The following is an 18,990-nucleotide window of genomic DNA, read 5'->3' as shown; positions in this document are numbered from 1 at the left end:
ACCTGATGTAAGAATATGATTCAAAATTTTGTAGCAATTTTATGGTCAAACTAGTCACAACATGAAAACCAGTGACATGTGAAGTGTAAAACATCGATCACCTTGCTACAATGCAATGCTCTGCCTGGAAACCTACGTTGCTTGCACTGATGTAGATGCTGACACGTACACCCACCTAAACATTGTCACTAACGAAACAATTCCCCCCATGACAGCCCTCCAAGACGACAGCAGCCTCCCCCAGCCAGGCAATGCACTCTACTACCCTTAAAAAACTGTTCAGGAATGGCTTGAGGAACTCGACTAAGAGCTCAAAGTGTTGCTTCTAAACTCACAAGATTCCGAGCGTTCACAGGATTCAGCAACACAAACCTGATCCACAGTGGCCCAACCCCACATCCCACCCAATCCAAAGGATCTGCTGCTAGGGTCCCAGTGCCAGGTACCGCAGAACACCCCCCTGTAAGGTCCCACGTTCAATCCTTAACAGGCCAGAGCTGTTCTGTTAGCACAAGCAGGATCTGCACAGTAGGTGCCGTTCTACTCATACACAGGAATGGCCTGTTTCCACTGTGGCGAAGGGTGCAACAGTTTCAACCATATTAACTCCAATTGTGCCAAAGCAACAACAAATAGTAGTTACTGGACATAACTCAAGTTCTATGAGCACACAGAAATTAGAACAATGGAGGGTCTGTGTTGTTCACCTATATAGTAAATTTTATATTGTTCATGGCGATGCTAAAGAGGAGAAGAGTGCTACTCAACAAGGTCATCAAGAGAACAGAAAAAAATGGTGCTCACCACCCTCTCTGAGTTTAACCAATCAGCATCAAGCCCTGGACAGTAGTTCATTTTTTTTCAGTGCTGCTCAGAAGTACCTACTCTGGGGTATGTTTTTCTCCCTTCCAAAAAATGGCCTTGAGAGAGTTTCCACAGGTGTTGTTCCAGAGGCGGTGGCCAGAGGAGTGGCCATCCATTAGTGAAGCCTGTTAGAGGGCTATGCACATGCTCACCAAACTGGTGCATTTTAACAGCACAACCACCCTCCATTCAGACGCATACAACCAAGTAGGTCTGACCAACCAGAAAACGTTTACAATGGTTTAGTAGCAATTCAGGGGTTTTGTATTATTGTCATTGAAAAATGTATGGAGAGTATATATATTTATGTCAGCTGACTCAGGGCAGAGGCAGGAGACACCCTGGACAGGTCGCCAGTCTATCACAGGGCTACATTTAGAGACAGACAACCAAGCACACTCCCATTCACCCTGGACTGTGGGAGGAAGCCAGAGAACCCAGAGAGAACCCATGCTGCACGGGGAGAACATGTAAACTCCACGCAGAAAGATCCCAGGTGTCCTCACCAAGACACGAACCAGCGACCTTCTTGCTACGAGGCAACAATGCTAACCACCAAGCCACCTTGCAGCCCAATTAAGAGTGATATGATAAAGCTTATTATACACATGCATCATTGGGGTGTACTTCTTCATGGCAGTCCTGCTTGCATGTGCAAATGATAAGTGTGAGGGGCAACAAAAATGACTATTGACTAATAGTAGTCAATAGTCATAGTATAGACTAATAGACTATTGACTAATAGTAGTATAGACTACTACTAATAGTAATAATAGAAATGACTATTACAGCAATTTGCCAGAAAAAAACCCCAACAAGATTATGTGCCACCTCAAGGTAGGCAATGGTCTCAGCCTACCCACCCCTACAGAAACTGTCTGGTTCTACTACTGGTTGGAACATGCACAGAGGTTTGGCCTGCTTTAAAATGACCTGCATATTCCCACAGTGGAAAACAGCTTAATCCCAGACAAGTGGTATTAATGTTGTGGCTTATCTGTGTATATTATATACATATGCGCCATCTTTATCCAATGACTTATTATGCTGCATTAAAATCGACTAAATACAGGTTTGACCTTTTTTTATGTTGCAGAGTTTTATATGAATGAATCTAGTGTTCCTCACATCTCGGTGGTGAGAAATCTGACAAAACCACACACAGTAACTCGTCTTTTCCGCTTCTATTTCCGGGGAAATGTACGTTTACCCAAATTACAGTACCTGAGAAAAAAACAAAACATTTATTGTAAATTTCCTGGTAACAACCTGTGCTTGCTACAGGTTTCGTGACTCGAATTAATATAGAAAAACGTAAATGATAAACAGGGCTTATCAGAGAAGAACACATTGAAATATAATCAGTGAATAATGTATAACACAGTGGAACGACTCTATACTGACTCACCAACTTCCTGGATGTTTTCTCTCTTCTTTACTTTACTCAGCCTGAAATGTACTTGCTGAAGTGAAATGTGTCGCCTCATGTATAAGTTAACCCACTGAATGGTACAATTTGTGTTTACACAGGAGTAAAAGCTTAACTGGGTCTAAATAAATGCTCACTGCAAAATACTATCATCTGTCTTTGATAAGGACTACGAGTTGAAATGTATATTTAAAGTTCTTGACAATCTACTTATTGGGCTGGGTGGATCTTCTAAAAAAATAATAATAACAAAAAAAAAACCTTATGAATACGCTACATTTCATTTAAAATAAACTATAATCGCCTGTATTAGTATTATTTGTCCCACTTTAACAAGCAAAGTGCACTACCACTGTAGTATGGTTTTTTAAAAATAATTCATGCTTCATGCTTGATGCAGTTTTCGTTTTTCGGTCCTGTGTACTTTGTGCATCCTAAAGCAACACTTCCTGCTATTGTCTGTCAGACACAAGTGACTACACAATCTGTCGCTCTCTCTTTCTCTACCACACTCATACACACACACACACACACACTCTCCACAACCCCTGCCTCTCTCTCTCTCTCTCTCCCTCCCTGGAGCTTCTGGTGCAGGGGCAGCACTGCCAAAAAGTTACTGGGGGGGGGTGATAGGGCAGAGCAACTGTGTCTTCTCTGAAAAGAGAATTAGGGGGAGTGATTAAGTGACAGAAAGAGAGAGAGAGAGAGAGAGAGAGAGCGAGAGAGAGAGCGAGAGAGAGAGAGAGGGCGAGAGAGAGAGAGAGCGAGAGAGAGAAATGAGAGCGAGATAGTTGAGCTCACATGAGAGGAAGTGCAAGACACAGAAAAGTCAGAGGCAGCTCGTTGTGTCAAGCATTTGACTGTGACTCCCTTTGTCAGTGCACAGCCGGGCTCCAGCGCTGCAGCACCACTCCCCTGTCAGAGCAGGAGCTATCTCCTCCCTGAGCCTCTCAGTCGGCCCCTACTGCTGCCTCTGTGATTGACTGGACCGCTGTGGGAGCACGGAGGAACCTCTCACTGAATGTCAGCACCCAAAACCGGTGAGATTTTGCACGTTTTCACCTAATTTATATATCTCTGAAGGGAATGCTTAACAGCTGTGCAAAAAAAGAAAAAAAAAGTCTTCTTCAGTGTATATTACCAGGAAGGCTGGTTGATCTTTTATGTGCTATAAAGAGGAGTTTTTGCAGATGTGGACGCAGTCTTGTTCAGATTGAAGTTTATCAGTCCAGTTGTTGCTTCCCCTGCCAAGTGGTCAGTTTTGGTTTTCTCCAGCAGTGAGAAAGTTTGGTTTGCTCGAGATGTAGTGTAGCAGCTACTATACACATCAAATGCTTTAAAATCACGTGGACGTATAAAATGTGCAATGAGAACACTGTGGTGCGTGAAAGAGATAAATAATTGTACTTCATTCTTTCTGGTTTTATTTGTTTGGTTTTGGAAGTGTTGCTTCTCAGGATGGGGAAGGGGAGAAAATTGGAAACAGAACCACCCACCCTGGAGAGCTCGTCTGTCCATGAAAAGTATTAGAGTGCAGAGAAAGAGGAGACACAAAACAACAGTCCCTCTCTCTGCAATGAAGGAGACCAGCACAGAGCGATAGAGATGAGAGGGGGACAGAGACAGTGAAAGGCTGGAAGGAGGTTTCGGTTCACAGTGAGAGTTAATTACGCTGCTGTCATAACACCGGCTGTCTAACTGGACTGAATAACTGTCCCTTCAAGCAAGGACACAACAAGCAAAGGAGCAAACATTGAAAAAGTGTTGAAATGTCAAATCTTGCTTGTGCGTGCATACATTTTGTTCCCACATCTTTTTATAGAAAACCGGACCAGTTCTATGCATCACATCACCACATGCTTGAAACCGCATTATTAGAAAGTAGGTAAAAAGTTAGCAGAGTCCGCTGTATAGCGAGTTTAGCTCCTCACCCCCTCTTCCTTGTTTTGTGCACTCTACATAAATCTTGCTGCATAGGATGAAATGCTGGCCTCAGCCTTTGCTTGCTCTCTCGCCCAAAACACTAAACTTTTGCTCTATTTTTACTCTCCCGTTCCGCTCCATTTTTAGAGACTAGTCTACGTGGTTTGTTGGGCTATAAATCAGACTTTAATTGCTCTGTGTCCTCTCCAAAAATAATGGGGCTATAATGATGACATTGATGGTGCTGTTTGGATTCAACCCCAAGATGATAAATGCAAATTTGATGTTTTCAAGACAAACTTATTTTTTCTTTCTTTAAACAAGACATTTAAAAACTTTATCTTGAGGACTTGTGGGAACCCGGAGCATTTTGTAGACAAAGTGATAAATGGATGTGGTATATTAATCAGTAAAGAAAACAATTTATGGTTGCAGCTATTTTGAGAATATATTGAAACATTGAGTCATATTTGATTAAATTGGGGGTGGGGGCGGGTTCCTGAGCAGCCAAATACTTGATGAACTTGACATTTTGTAATCTATCACTGTGATAAATCATCAGACTCCTGGTTTGTTTGGTTTGTAAAGGTCGGGGGTCAGCAGGTTAAGAGGCCACAGTCAGCTAGAAGTGGCCCTCTGGGACACAACTCTCCCTCTCTCGGTTTCAAACTACATCTTTGAGTGCGTAACGACTTCAGGCACAGACGGACTACTAACAATGTTGTGCGCTTCACTTGCACACAAATAATTTCTCTCGTGCGTAGCATCCAAGCTTTCTCTAAAAATCAAAAGAAGCCATTCTTTGTCTTTGGAAGTCTATCAATAGCGAGAGGGCTTTTTATTCTCCACAGGTTGTCAGTCCAATCAAAACTAAATGCGTCTTTGTTTTCAATTACCAAAATGACTTTCGGATTTGCACTGGTCCATTACATTTTCCAAAGCTGCTGAAAGACAGTAGAGTAACTTGGCTCTGCAGTGGGCCAGAAGTGCAGGCGTCCAAAAAGGATCACCTTTCATTAAGTCCGCTCTGATCGGAAGTGGGTTCTTCATGACAGGAGAGGCTGCTAACTGAGGTCAAGTGAGTAGTGTAAAGTGATAAGGAAGGACGTCGTGATGAGTGGTTGATGTGTGAAATACTAGTGAGAGGCCTTTAGTGAGCTCAGTTCCATCTTCAATATCCAAAAAGGCAGTTGGTTGTATTTAATTAATTACCAAATGATACAGTAATTTACTTGAATATCACCACCTTGTGGATGAGTACTTTTACTGCAAGAATCTGACGTATATTAGCAGCTGACCGAAACTGGACAGGTTTAAAAATCACCTAAACACAATGGGAAAGCTTTAGAAGCAAGGAATATAATGCATTTTAAAGTTTTTCTACACTCCTCACTGTGTTTGCATTCTAGTGCAGGCAACAACTTGGGTAAAATACAGGAAGATTTTCAAAAATATATTTTTCATTTTATTATATTTAGACGGTAGACATTCAATCTCATCATTTTTCAAAGTGAGCACAGTAGCTTCAGTGAAATCGGCATCTTGCAGGTTTGTTCAGTTTGACATGTATCTAAACATTAAAAACCACACCGAAAAACCTCATTCAAAGGTTTACACACAGTTCTAAACTTTGTTTTGAACTATTTCCACACATGCTCATGCAGGAGTGTGAAGGCGTCGTAAAGCAACACTTTCCAGCATCGCAGTCAGTTTCCAGAAAAACTAGGCGAGCGCTAAGTGTTATCGCTCCCCTCTGTGGTTTTAACTTTGCTTTGCTGTTGGGAATGGAAAGGCTTTAGAGGCTACCCACCGGTGTGAGCAGCCTCCAGAACCCTCTCGGTTCAAAGTTACCACACAGCTACTCGCTCGAGTTCGGTGAGACCTACCTGAACACATGTTTCAAGTCGTTTTTTTAGAGTACAAGTGGGTGAAAGAGATTTGCATTTCTAAAACCACTGTTTAAAAACTAGATGGAACTTTCTTCTTTTCTTTTCTTTTTTTTTACCAATACACAAGGCCATGTTTGTAGATTGGATCTTTCTCGTTTCTGCATCCCACATGAACAATTTAAAGCATCATTAACTGTGTGTGCCTCTCTTTAGTTCTAATTGTTGTTTTTTTGCCACTTTGAGGCCCTGGAGCAAGCTGTAAACACAACACTTCCATATTATCACCTTATAAAGACACTGTGTTGGACTCCACCATCTGGCCCTTTAGCTGCTAGATGCTCTGCTATTTTCATTAGCTTGTGCAGTTTCATTGTACAGTAGAATCAAAATAAAGCTCTCTAATCTCTAATCTAGCAGCTTACTTTGTCTGTGTGATGTTTGCTGCTGCTGCTGAGGTCATGTACAGTGGGTCAGTTGACTTTTGTTGCTAAAAAAGACCTGTCTGCTGCGGCTGAAACAGAGGCTGATGAAAGTAGTGAGAGTGGACCGAAATAGCAATGAGCTGTAAAACCATAACAATGAGTTGAAAAACTGCAGAGTGAAGTGATGAGCAAGCAACTATTTTCATATCAAGCATAGCCAGTTTATTTTAAACACTGAATATTAATTAGTGCAACTGTGTGCTATGGCAGTTCTTGGTACTGGTTTACTCTATACACAGCATTTGCTGCATGGATGTCGACTCTTTCTTTTGCTCTGTTGTAGAGTGATTATAAAGTCCTCTAAGACAAAGTTGTGATTCAAGGGGACAACAAATAGAAAAATATGAATGACTAACAAGTAAACAGATATCAACTTTTCAACCTATAAAACATTACAATGAAAGAGAAAAGAGGAAAACGGATGGTGGGCTTAGTCTAAATCTGAAGCCAGATTGTGTGTATCGGCTTGCATGTCTGTGTGCTGCTGTTTTCAAGTCAGAGCATGCCTCTGTGTGCATATACGTGTCTGTAAGGTAGGATGACCCCCTGGGTAGCAAAAAACAGATTCTTGTTTGTGGATCCCCAGCTTCCATCCGTTACCAGGAAATCTGTCCGACTGATAACTCCACACATTCCACAAGTCCCAATAATGTACTGCGGCATTTCCGTCAATGACCCCTCCAATAACGCGCACATTATCCACATCAAACTGTCACTATCAGAGTGAAAAGTTACACTTGAACCGCGTGCAACTGCGAAAGCTGCTGCTGGGCATTTGTTTTTGGTATGCGAGTGTCCGTGCAACTCTGGAGGAATGCCAACATTGGCTTTTTGTCTGATTGTGCATCCTAATCATTCACATCCTTACCTTTTCCACTCTCTAATCAGTTTTGCTCCCCCTATCTTTACCTTGACTCTTTTCTTTCTTTTTTTTTTATTCTTTTTGGCAATCTGCCCTGCAACTGCTGCTCCCTCCATCACCGTATTGCCTGACTGCATTCCTCTCATTCCGACCGGCTTCCTGTGACTGGAAGAGGAGTGAGCCCCACTGGCCACAAACCTCCACCTTGGAGTCCTGTGCCATATGTGTCATTTCTCTTCCTCACTGTTCTTTCAGTTTTTAAAATCCTCTCGGGGATTTGGTAGAAAATAAACCCGCTACGAGATTCTTTTGACAAGATTTTTAGTATGGCTTTTCCACAGCATCTCACTCATATTCGCCTTTCACTGCAAGGTGAAGATGTTTTTGCTGAAGGGCCTAATCAGGACTGTCCTTCTCTCTGTTAAGGATGCGCACACGCAAAGCCAAACACTCCTATGCTGCCAGCAGTGGAACTGCCCACTGACAGCAGGGGCAGTGTAGTCATAGGGTGAGGGTGAAAGATAAGAAGGGAGTGCTCTATTGACATCTGATGATGACGTGAAAACAGAAATACAAACGTCAGTGACAACTTTACCAGTTCTGCAACTAAAAGCTGATGTAAACCACCAAGTAGCTTTATTATATCAGATATCGATCTGAAATTGTATGCAAAATGATGATTAATGTGAATAACAATGTGTTGATAATGGCTCATGGAATTGAAAAAATATATGAATAAGTAAAAATATAATTAGGTGTGTAAATTTCAAATAACTGCGTTAAATGAGCTAAATTCAGGGAAATGTAATTTGCTAGCACCCGGGCGCTCTCTGTATCTGCAAAAAGTAAAGCTTTGTCTCAAGCATGTGCTCTTCAAAATGGAATGTTATGAAATTCAATTTGCTTGAACGTATCTCAAATAATTTAGTCCACAATCAGCCCCGTGACTGGTGGATGGACTGTTATGTCCTGCCAAGAGTACAGGGGAAAAGACATACTGTTGGTAAAATGCGACAACATGAGAGCGTTGTTGATAGCTTTTTTTTAGTTTTTTTTTTTAACTCAGGCCACAATTTTCCCCTTAGGTACACAATTTAACTTAACAAAGGCAAAACTAATGACTCCCTCACAGGACCAGGATCCGCTTGAGTCACATGAAATTAAAAACATTACTGTCTTTTATCAGTTGTGTTCTCTGATATTGGTTTATCTTTATGGATCGGGTGATGTTAACTCGTTATTTGGCAGAGCAGATTTGGCCACAAGCGGGGCTAGACACTGAGGCTTCAGTTTGGCAGTGGACATGTGAGAATGTGCAACACTGTGGAAATCAATTGTAAATTTCTTGGGTGTGGGTGTGCCCGGATTTGCATGTGCACGTGAGATCAAATAGGACTTTGTTGTCCAATGAGATGAAAAATATTAGTTTTGGGTTCACAAGGTGGCCAGATCTTCAAATAAAAATACAAATCAGTAAAGTCTGCAAAAATCACAAACTAAACATGCTCTCCTTTCCTCATTAATTGAAGCATATTGAATTTACTATAAAGTGTATATACAGAATGATTTACAATTTCAGGCCTTCTTCCTGCCTTAAGCTGTATATACTGCATATTTCAAACAAGCCTCTGAGTATTCCCAGTCATCTTGATGTCCATATTTACATTTTTTGGCCAGTTTGTTTCTGTTCTGAGCTCCCCACTTCCCTTTAAGTATGCTGTCCAATGCCATAAAAGTGTCCTAAAGACACGCAGATGTTGCATTGCTTTAAGATATATTTTCTGTAAAAACTTAAACATCCAAATAAATCTCCTTTACTGTCTGCACACTAGGATCACGAACGTAAATAAAAGCACAAGAGTGATGGGAGTTTCGCTGCACATCACCAAGCTACTCCCTGTAATCAACATGCAACAGTAGTTAGACCCATTAATTTGCTCTTTATTACTATAGAAATATTTCAGCTCTTTGTTTGAGCCTTCTTCCTGCAGTAAATCATTTATTGCTGCATCATGAGCATATCTGCATAGTGGGATTATAAATTCTTTTTATGTTTTCAATTTGTGTAAAAGAGCACCGTCTCCATCTAATAAAATCACATTTGCCAGTTTTAAGGATAATGCAAGTATTTACACCTTACCAATGATTTTGTTGCTTTTCTTTATTTATTGTCACGGTATGCTATACTTCCAGCAGTCTGTAGCTGTGTGTGTTGTCACCTCATCAAAAGTGACTCATCGGGTTGTATTTCAGTCTACTTTTACCCCTTGCAATACCTGTATTTCTGCGTTTCTAGACAGAAGTAAACAACTAAGCGCATGTGTATTTGTTTTCCTTTGGTGACTTTAGCTGCAGGCCTTTTAATTGATGAGGTGTCACTAACAAAATTATCACAGTTAAACTCCATTTACCGTGGCTGCTTCAGTTTTAGGGCCCTGGTGTATTTAATGCCAGCTCACTGTCACACAACCACGGTTTACAGGAAAACTTGAGCAGAAAGGAGACATTGTTAATGTCATTAGTAACGCTTGTGATTTTCCTGCAATCATAAGTCCACGTGTCTGCTCTAAAAAAAAAAAAAAGGCTTAATATTCACTCTTCAATTGAGATTTCTTAAACAACATAGACACAGACTCATGAAGTATTCATGTTTTCAGCTACAAAACCTTTAAATGTAGATTTTTAAAAACACAATTTATTTATCTTAATGTTCATAAAAAGTAAGAGTTAAGCTGTTTTTTGTTGTTGTTGTTGTTGTTTTTAATCTGTGGCACACATACTCGGTCAGATAATCTAAAATCCATTTAAAATCACAGACTTGAAGGTATCGGTTTTTATTAGCCGAGGTGCTACAATAGCTTATACACAGTCAGACTCAGCTCTGTTTGAACCAGCTACACCACTTACATGTGTCACCTAGATTCATACTACTAATGTCAGATTTTTCAATTTGTGCATTGTTTTTACTTCCAAACAGTTTGAGCACAGAATTCAAAATTGATTAGGAAAAATTATGTTGTGTTTATACCTATTTGGGGGATATCCATCCATTTTCTATACACCGCTTAATCCTCACTAGGGTCGTGGGGGGCTGGAGTCTATCCCAGCTGACTTAAGGCGAAGGCAGGGGACACCCTGGACAGGTCGCCAGTCTATCACAGGACTACACTTAGAGACAGACAACAAAGCACACTCACATTCACACCTACAGACAATTTAGAATCACTAATTAACCTCAACATGTTTTTGGACTGTGAGAGGAAGCCGGAGAACCTGGAGAGAACCCACACTGCACAGGGAGAATATGCAAACTCCACACAGAAAGATCCGGTGTCCTCACCGGGACGCAAACCGGCGTTGTGAGGCAGCGGTGCTAACCACCGAGCCAACTTGCAGTCCTATTTGGGGGATATACTTGAGTTAAATTGGGTTGGAGTACAACCAAGCTGATGTCCTGATATCCAAATTGCACTGTGGCAGAGCTCAGCTTCATCTCCTTCAGTATCGCACCACCTCTTCAAATCTGCTTTAGACCTTCTTGTGTTTGACTTTATCAAAGACCCGTAGTTTGACACAGGACCGTATTGTCTCCAAATGGGGAGAGGATGTGTGCAAAATTCATGCAGGCAACACAAGAGCAGTAACTTGGTTAGTTCAAATCCCCTGACATGTATTTGTGATCATGCACACCCCATTAAAATGCTGAGCTGCTGCACAGAATAACAGTTTCTATGGTGAAATCATTGGGCACATGCTCACTATGAATCCAGCATTATTACAGGAGTCACAGATACATTTTTGTTGTCAAAACATAGTCCAAAGTATCATAGTACGCTTTCTGTGACGTATCAAGTGGATTACTACAGAAAGTTTTCCATTTTGCTGTTTAAATGCTGCAGTATTTGCAGACGTGGCATTACTGCAAGCCTGGAACTGAACTGATCACTGAAGTAAATAAAAAGTAGGGCAACAGACAGTTGGCCTCGTAATGAAAAAAACAAAACTGTTTATCATACTCAGTCGCTGTAGATTTAGTTAGAAAGACGTGTCTATTTTTACACAAGGCAGGACTGTTACTGTGTCCTGAACTGTGAATTAAATGAAAATAATTTGTAAAAACTGAAATTAAAAAAGGGAGCACGTTGGTGGATCAGTGGTTAGCACCTCACAGCTAAAATGTAACGAGTTCAACTGTGGAGATCAGCTTTGGGCCTTTATGTGGGCAGTTTGCAGGTTCTCCCTGTGCTGTTCCCTTTCAGTGACCAAATGTATTTGTAGATTATTTGGTGATTCGAAACTGTCCTTAGGTGTGAGTTTGAGCATGCATTGTTGAACTTTGCCTTTTCCTTCATCATACAGCAGGTACAGCAGATGGATGATAGATGGAGCACATTTTATAAAATGCTGTCACTGCAGTGAATGTGGGTAAAGGGCGATATATCTGAGGATATGGCATTATTGTTTAAACTCCTCTAAAAGGTTGCTTTACCCAAAATAGATAAAGTAGAACAGGCCAGGCTTCTCCTTTGCTATATCTTGCTGATGAAATAGATTTATTATGCCACATGTGATGCTAGATGATCGCAGCTAGTTAGGGATGCATCTCTTTCTTGTTACTCCGAAGAACACGCTGTGTACACTTTTAACTGGAGCTACTGTCTGGTGATGAAATAGTCTGTATAAAATACTAATACCTGGTTTGTAAAACTTTAACCCGTGGATATAGTGTATAGTTGTGCGGCTACTTGCTTTCTGCCAGATGTAAACACCACAGCATCCTTACCCGACTGAGTTCAGCAGATGGAGCCCTCACACCAGCAGCGCGCGCACACGGATGAAAGTGAGACTTCCAGCTGGTTTTTATCGGCAGTTTTCACCGCCGACAGTCTCGACGTGAGTGAGGAGGAGACAGATAAATGAAAGGTAGCCGTCGGTGTTTCTCTCAGAGGTTAATTACAGGGGCGTTTTTTTTTTTGTTTTGTTGTTGGTTTTTTTGTTTTGGGAGAGACGCTCCGGTTAGCTTAAGTTCCCCTGACAGCGGCTCGTGCCGACGGTCGGAGCCCCGAAGAAGAGTTACGGCTCAACTGTCACAACAACGAGCAGTTTCAGTCCCAGAAAAACACCGAGATGACAAAGATAGAGCGCTGGACGACGTTTACGTGCCTCTTTTTCTGTCGTCTGACCCGCTGCTGCCTTTAAACTGGCTTTTAAAGTCCCCTCCGGTGTCGCATGAAGTTGACAGTCCGTCGCTTTTGAACTTCATCTTCTCAAGGTAGGTTTGTTTGCGAACCTGTTCAGTAGCTAGCAAACATACAGTTGTAGCTACTGCCACACACAGAAACTTCACTTAAAACATGTATGTACTGTTTCTGTACTACTTTCGCGTGTACAGGAACGAAGTCGCATGTATTACCTTCTGTTTTTGTGGTGAAAATGTTAATTAAATGTCAACTGCCTGCCAAATCACTGCTGTAATCAATGCTATCCTATTCCTGGCCCATGTCCAAAATCCACAGGTGTAAATGCTCACCTGGCTGAGATTTTTAAGATCATGTGATTGTCTGTTGCACTTTATAAATCTGAGAAATCAGTTTTAAATAAATCAGATCAAGTGTACATGTCACTGGGTTGTGACCCGGTGTCAGAGTATACACCTTACCTGTGTAACACAAGGGGCCCCGGTAATTATCCTAATCTGACAGACAACAGGACTATTTTAAGGTGATAAATAGGCCAAACAATAGTGCAATTATGGCATTAAATCCTCTTTGTGAGTGCTGTAGTCTTGAGTTTCCTACTGGGTCTGTTGCTGGCCATAATTGAAAAGCTTAACCCATTCACTGTTAGGCAACAAATGTTGTGTTATTTATTGTAGCGTGGTGTGAGCAGCTCTGTTGGAGTGTGTGTGTGTGTGTGCTGCACCATGACAGAAGTAGTAAAAAACTGTTCGATCCCACCCAAGCCCCTTCAGTCCCTAGAAAATACACACATTGGCCTGCACACCACCACCCATAGCAGCCATGCGTGTTATAATGTTCTCATGTGTCCAGGTTCGCTCTCTCCCAGCATGGGATGAGGTCATAGCCTCGGTTGCTGTTGCAGAGATACAGTTACATTAGTTTCATGTGGGCCATGCCAAAGGAATCGACACCACCCGCACTCCTCTGCACCTTTCTGTTGCCTTTTAGATTTTTGCCTTCGCTCCTGAGTTGTTGTTTTTTTCTCCCTTTCATCATTTAAAGTGTCTATTTGTGTGTGTGTGTCTCTTTGTGTTTAAAGAAGTAAAGACTTTGGTCACACCATGTTAAACAAGCTTTATGCTACCTTATCATACCCAAACTATTGATGACAAAGACACACAGGTTATGACAGCCTATGTCTAAGCTTGCCTTTGTCACTGTCATAAACACTGAATAGGTCTCATGTGGCAGAAGGTTCGGGGGAAATTTTACCATCATTACCTTTAGAAAAAGATGATTATTCACTTACTTAGACTGCACATGTGGACATTCTGTTTCTCTCTGACTGTGGCACACCAAGACATTTTGATGGCAACATAAGTTGCATCTTTTTCTCGCACCTGCCAGTCACACCTTGGCCTAACTTCTTGTAAGTAATGCTCTGTATAACATATTGCTAGTTCATTTTCCTCCGACAGTTGCACTATGTTGGGGTTTGCTAGCAGTCAGTGTTGTTTTACTGTCATTCTTGAGGTATGAGGCAGGGTTTCACTTTGCATAATGAGAAACCCTTTAATAGAAAGCCACAGTTATTTAAAACAGGTGAGATGCTCATGTTCAGTTAGAGCATTTTGTTGGCTTTCGACTCATGTTGTGGTTTGACACATACTGTAGGGAAACAGGTGGAGAGGTGAGCTTGTTGTCTTCGGTTTCTTTTGCTCCAGACATCCTTTAGAGTTAACTTGCAACAGCATTAATTGTACCTTTTTTTTTTCTTTAGTGAACTTATCTCTTCTGTCATATTGATTATGGAGATGGACATAGGGCCGAAATAAAGACGATTTTTATTATGGCTTTATCTGCTAGTTATTCATTTGAAAATCTGGTTATTATTATTTTCCTCATAAACTGAAGACAGTAAATATCCCATCAAAATTTCCTCCCTCCCAAGACGATGAACTCAGATTATGGTTTTATCCAAAATCAATTTAAACTCCAAAGACAATAAATGTCTGATCATACAGTGTGTCTAAATGATGATTATCAAAGTAGATATGGATTCATTTTCTATTGATTGTTTTGAATTGATACATCTTTAAACAGCTGTACTATAGTAGTTATTGTGAGATGAGATGTTGTTGAGATGGAGCTACAGCTAATCAGCAGTCCAAAACCCCTAAATAGTCTACCTGTTACTGAATGAATCAATGAACTGATTATCACAAATGCTGGCAATTCATTTTTACTGTGAATTGACTCATTTCGAAATAGGTGTCATATTGTTAGGAATAATAAGCCGAAGATAGTAATGTAGACGGTTTTATTTTCATTTTGCATTCTCTGTGAATGACTAAGCAGACCAATAAGGAACCTTCCACCATTAATCACATGTTTCCAGTGTATTCGGTCAGTGGTTCAACTGTAGTTTAGAGAACACTGATAGAGAAGCTTATTTTTTAACCCCTCTGTCGACCACAGATTTCTACATTTATAGCAAGAATTGCAGCAAAGCAGAGACATATTTAGTGATAGGGTCATCACAGGGTATCCATTTTGGGTATATTTATTGTGCTGTATGGTAGTTGTGAAAGGGAATAGCAACCTTTTCCCAGGACAGATAACCTTTAAAAGTCCCCAGTGTTTTCCCAGTGTGAGCCACAGCAGTGCACTGACAATAGGGACAGTGTTCTGGACCGGCCAGAGCCCCAGATCACATTTCCTGTTCCTGATTTAAGATCAACTCAGCTGACTACTGATACACTCTGCTCCTCAAAAACACAGCTACAGGACCATCGCTCTGCCGTTTATCATGTGAGTGTGTGTTTGTGTGTGTGTGAGAGAGAGAGACAGAGGGCAAAAAAAAAAAGGAGGGCAGAGTTTTTCACTGCCATTAGAAGACTTAGGCACATGATCCTAAACTGTTTGATGCAATGCCAAAGCCGAATTAAAAAAAAAAAAAACTACTCTGGCAGTTCTCCACCTCTCTGGAAAGAAAGGATACCATATTAGCCCAAATAAAAGTGGAAGTCAGCCTATATTAGTGGCCTAGACAAATACATGGAGAACTTTCAAGTCTTATTTGTAGCCAGGTCTTATTTGTGATCCATTTATAAAAGAGTCTCCCAGAGTTAATCTGCGCTTAAAGTGTTTAGATAACCCAGTTTAACCTGCAGGACATTGTGAAGGTTCCTGTACTGTGTGTTGCGGCCACAAAGGAAATAAATTCATGACAAGCAGGAAGCAAATCGACTGTCACAGATGATGAGCTCTTAAAGACAGTCTGAAAATGCTAATGCACTCCCTCCACACGCAGCGCCTAAGCCCTCCAGAAACCTAGGGGAAACCCTGGAGAGTATTTGGGAAATCAAAGTTCAAACAAAGACAGTATATTTATCAAAAACAGAAGTAAAAACTGGCTGGTACCAGAAGACAGTAACCTTACTCTGACTGACTGCAGGGTGAGTTTGAAACAAAGAATCCCTTTTGTGTACATAGTCTTCTTACCTAGTGTGCGATAACAGACGGCAATGCTGCAGACATATGGGTGACTTATTGTAGGAAGTCGACATGAGAACCTGTTTTTTCAGTCAAATCTCCCTTATGCCAGGTGCTGGGTTTGTACATGCAAAAAACAAATGTATGCCAATATTTCTGTATGTGTGGGTGTGTAAAGGTCATGTTCCCTCAGGTAACATCTGGTAATGTCAGGATCGCTGAGCACAGGTGGATGTTTGTGTACATGGAGATGAGGTGTGCAGACCACTGGCTTGAATTAGACTGTGCTCAGATGGTGAGTCACTGTTTCTTTTGAAGTACATGAGGAAGTTCCCATTAGATCAAATGTTGTATCATGCCCTAATTTGCATAATTGATAGCAATGTTAACGTCAAAAGGCGCAATCTGAAGGAGGGTGTGTATTTGTACTAATGTACTGTGGTACCACGCTTATTTTAAATGATAAGCACCTGATAGGACATGAAAGCATCAATATTAGTTCTTTTAGCACGTGCGTTTGCGTGTGCGTGTTTTAGTGCATGTGTGTGTTAGTGCACGCGTGTGTGTGCGTGTGTGTGTGTGTGTGTGCGTGTTTCGGACTCATGCCAATCTTATGACAGCACTCCAGGTCAAATTTAGCTCTGTTTTCCCCTGTGAAAAACGATGACCCCTTGGAACCCGCAGAAGAAATAATGAAACCATTTCAACAATCAACAGCCTGTTTGTCTGTGAGAAATCAAGCTGGAGAATCACACTAAAAAGCATGCTGGCTTGTGATACTCTCTCAAATACACTCAGCTCCACAGTGAGCTGGAGACCCCTCACCTTTTCCCATCCTGCCTCAAGGGACACGCCATGAAGAGAAGACTTATAACTGTCTGACCTCTGAACTTTTGGTTTAAGAGGGTGACAGGGACCGTACAAAACAGTATTGACAGCTATGACCGAAAAAAAAGAGTAGATTGTAAAGGAGTCTTATATTTGTTTGTGCTTATATCCTGTTGACAGTCAAGTGCAGGAATGTATGGTTTGTGTTGTTGTATAATAGGTTGTTACATGGCAAGCCTTGAGGGTAATAGAAATGAAGGGTGCAGTATGTTTTAAAGAGTTTATTGCAATCGTAAACGAATGCCAGATATCCATAACAAGTCTTTCTTAGGTTTGATTTTTGAAGACTTTTTGAATTGTATTTGGATTTTTGGAGCAGATAAAAAAAATACCATACATGGTGTCAGTGTACCATTTCCTCTCCTTTTTTTCTAACAAGAAAGTGTCATAGTGAAATTCCACACATTCGCTTTATGGGCTGTTACACATTTAAAAGCGAGGAATTTAAAGTCATTGCTATGGGCTCTTGAAAAAGGTGATTTGGCATTTTATAGCAAAACAATTACCAAACAATTATTAAAACAAATCAAGAAATGCACAAAGTAGCAAATTTGTCTTCAGTAGGAAAATGTCTCTTAACTTACTACAAATAAATAGCAAATATAACAAAATATGAAACTTAAATCAAGACATGTGAGAGTCAGCCATACTTGAGAATGTGTTCTATTGAATATGTACGCGCTTCAATATCTGTTCACTTATCATCTATTAACATACGGTATGCTAATATTGGAATAAGCTATTATTATCAAATATCATCAGTTTGCCAATAATGGCTGGCTGAAGTAATTCACATTAATTTGCATTTGAGCTGACATTTATGAGTCTGAAGCTACTGACAGCTACCCACACACACGCCATATACATGCAGAAACATGTGTGGGCAATTGGGAATGCTATTAATACACTTATAAGCGCACGCACATGCCACACACTCATAAAAACAAGTGGTGTGATGCTATTAATATTTTGAGAAACAGCAATGCACAAGCTTCAGTGTCCTCAAACACATGTGCACTTGCATGATTACGCACAATACCCCAAGTGTTTACTGACAGGTGACACTAAAAATAAACTGGCACGGTTGCATGGCTGAAACTTGCACAGAGAGCCACAGTGTTCCTTCAGAAGAAACAAATGGGCACTATTAATACACGGGCACCAACACACGGCAGCACTGATGCACCAATACACGTGTATGCACCCTCAACTGTCACACAAGCAGATCCTACTTATGCAAACACAAAGACCTGCTGTGTACACTCAAAAGAAACAACTGCAAGCTATTAATATCTTGGGGTGCATAGTATGGACACACACACACACACACACACACACGAGCGTGCACACACACACACATATGGATGAACACATAGGGAGATTGATACTCCAGCTGCTCGGAAGCAGAGGGACAGAATGTGCCCAGCAGCTGTGGATTCCTATAAACGTTAGGACGGGGGAGGGACAGAGTAAGGGACGGAGGGATAGGTGGACTGCTGAAGGTGGCCAGCATGGTGGAGTAGTTGTCATACAATTGATATTGTGTGTGCAAGTGGGTCTATTAACAGAAAGTGTGCATGCAAACATTATGAATTTAGCACAAGCTGGCATGCTTTAGACCTATATTAATATTTCTGTTAATATTTCATGCAACACTTTGTCTGAACTCCTCCTCTTTACTCATCTCACCAGGCGTAAACCGTCCGTCTACTGCACAAGTGTTTATGTATATAGTAACAGTAACTAGCATTTAACCTGAAGTGTGACATCCAGATTTAACTTCATCCAATACCACTGTGGAGTTCACCATAGCCCAACAATAAACAAAGCACATTTTAGCCACAGTGTGGATATAAATACTGCTAAAGGATATCTGTAACTCTCAAGCTGCAGAAAGGAGCCAGTGAAGCCATTCAACCAAAATAGCAGCTTCTGCTTGCCTAAATGAACCAAGAGGATGTTATGGTGCAGACTAACT

General features: G+C 41.0%; 1 protein-coding gene across 2 annotated transcripts in view; it reads left to right on the top strand.

The window, feature by feature from the left end:
* The first annotated feature begins 3,098 nt into the window (after window positions 1–3,098).
* LOC103354985 (histone deacetylase 7-like) overlaps window positions 3,099–18,990 on the top strand; it is a 43,190-nt gene continuing 27,298 nt past the window's right edge. The window contains exon 1 of one of the 2 annotated variants that reach the window (XM_008278615.1): window positions 3,099–3,333. In XM_008278615.1, the coding sequence (XP_008276837.1) occupies window positions 3,315–3,333 (19 nt within the window). In that variant the 5' untranslated portion in view covers window positions 3,099–3,314. Of the gene's footprint in view, window positions 3,334–12,296; window positions 12,722–18,990 lie in introns of those variants that run through there. The other variant, XM_008278616.1, reaches the window with a different exon arrangement.

This window comes from Stegastes partitus, unplaced genomic scaffold (genome assembly GCF_000690725.1).
Source record: "Stegastes partitus isolate 25-593 unplaced genomic scaffold, Stegastes_partitus-1.0.2 Scaffold128, whole genome shotgun sequence".
Taxonomy (NCBI): domain Eukaryota; kingdom Metazoa; phylum Chordata; class Actinopteri; family Pomacentridae; genus Stegastes; species Stegastes partitus.
Note: the sequence above shows the minus strand (reverse complement) of the source record. Positions and strands in the feature narration are given on the sequence as shown.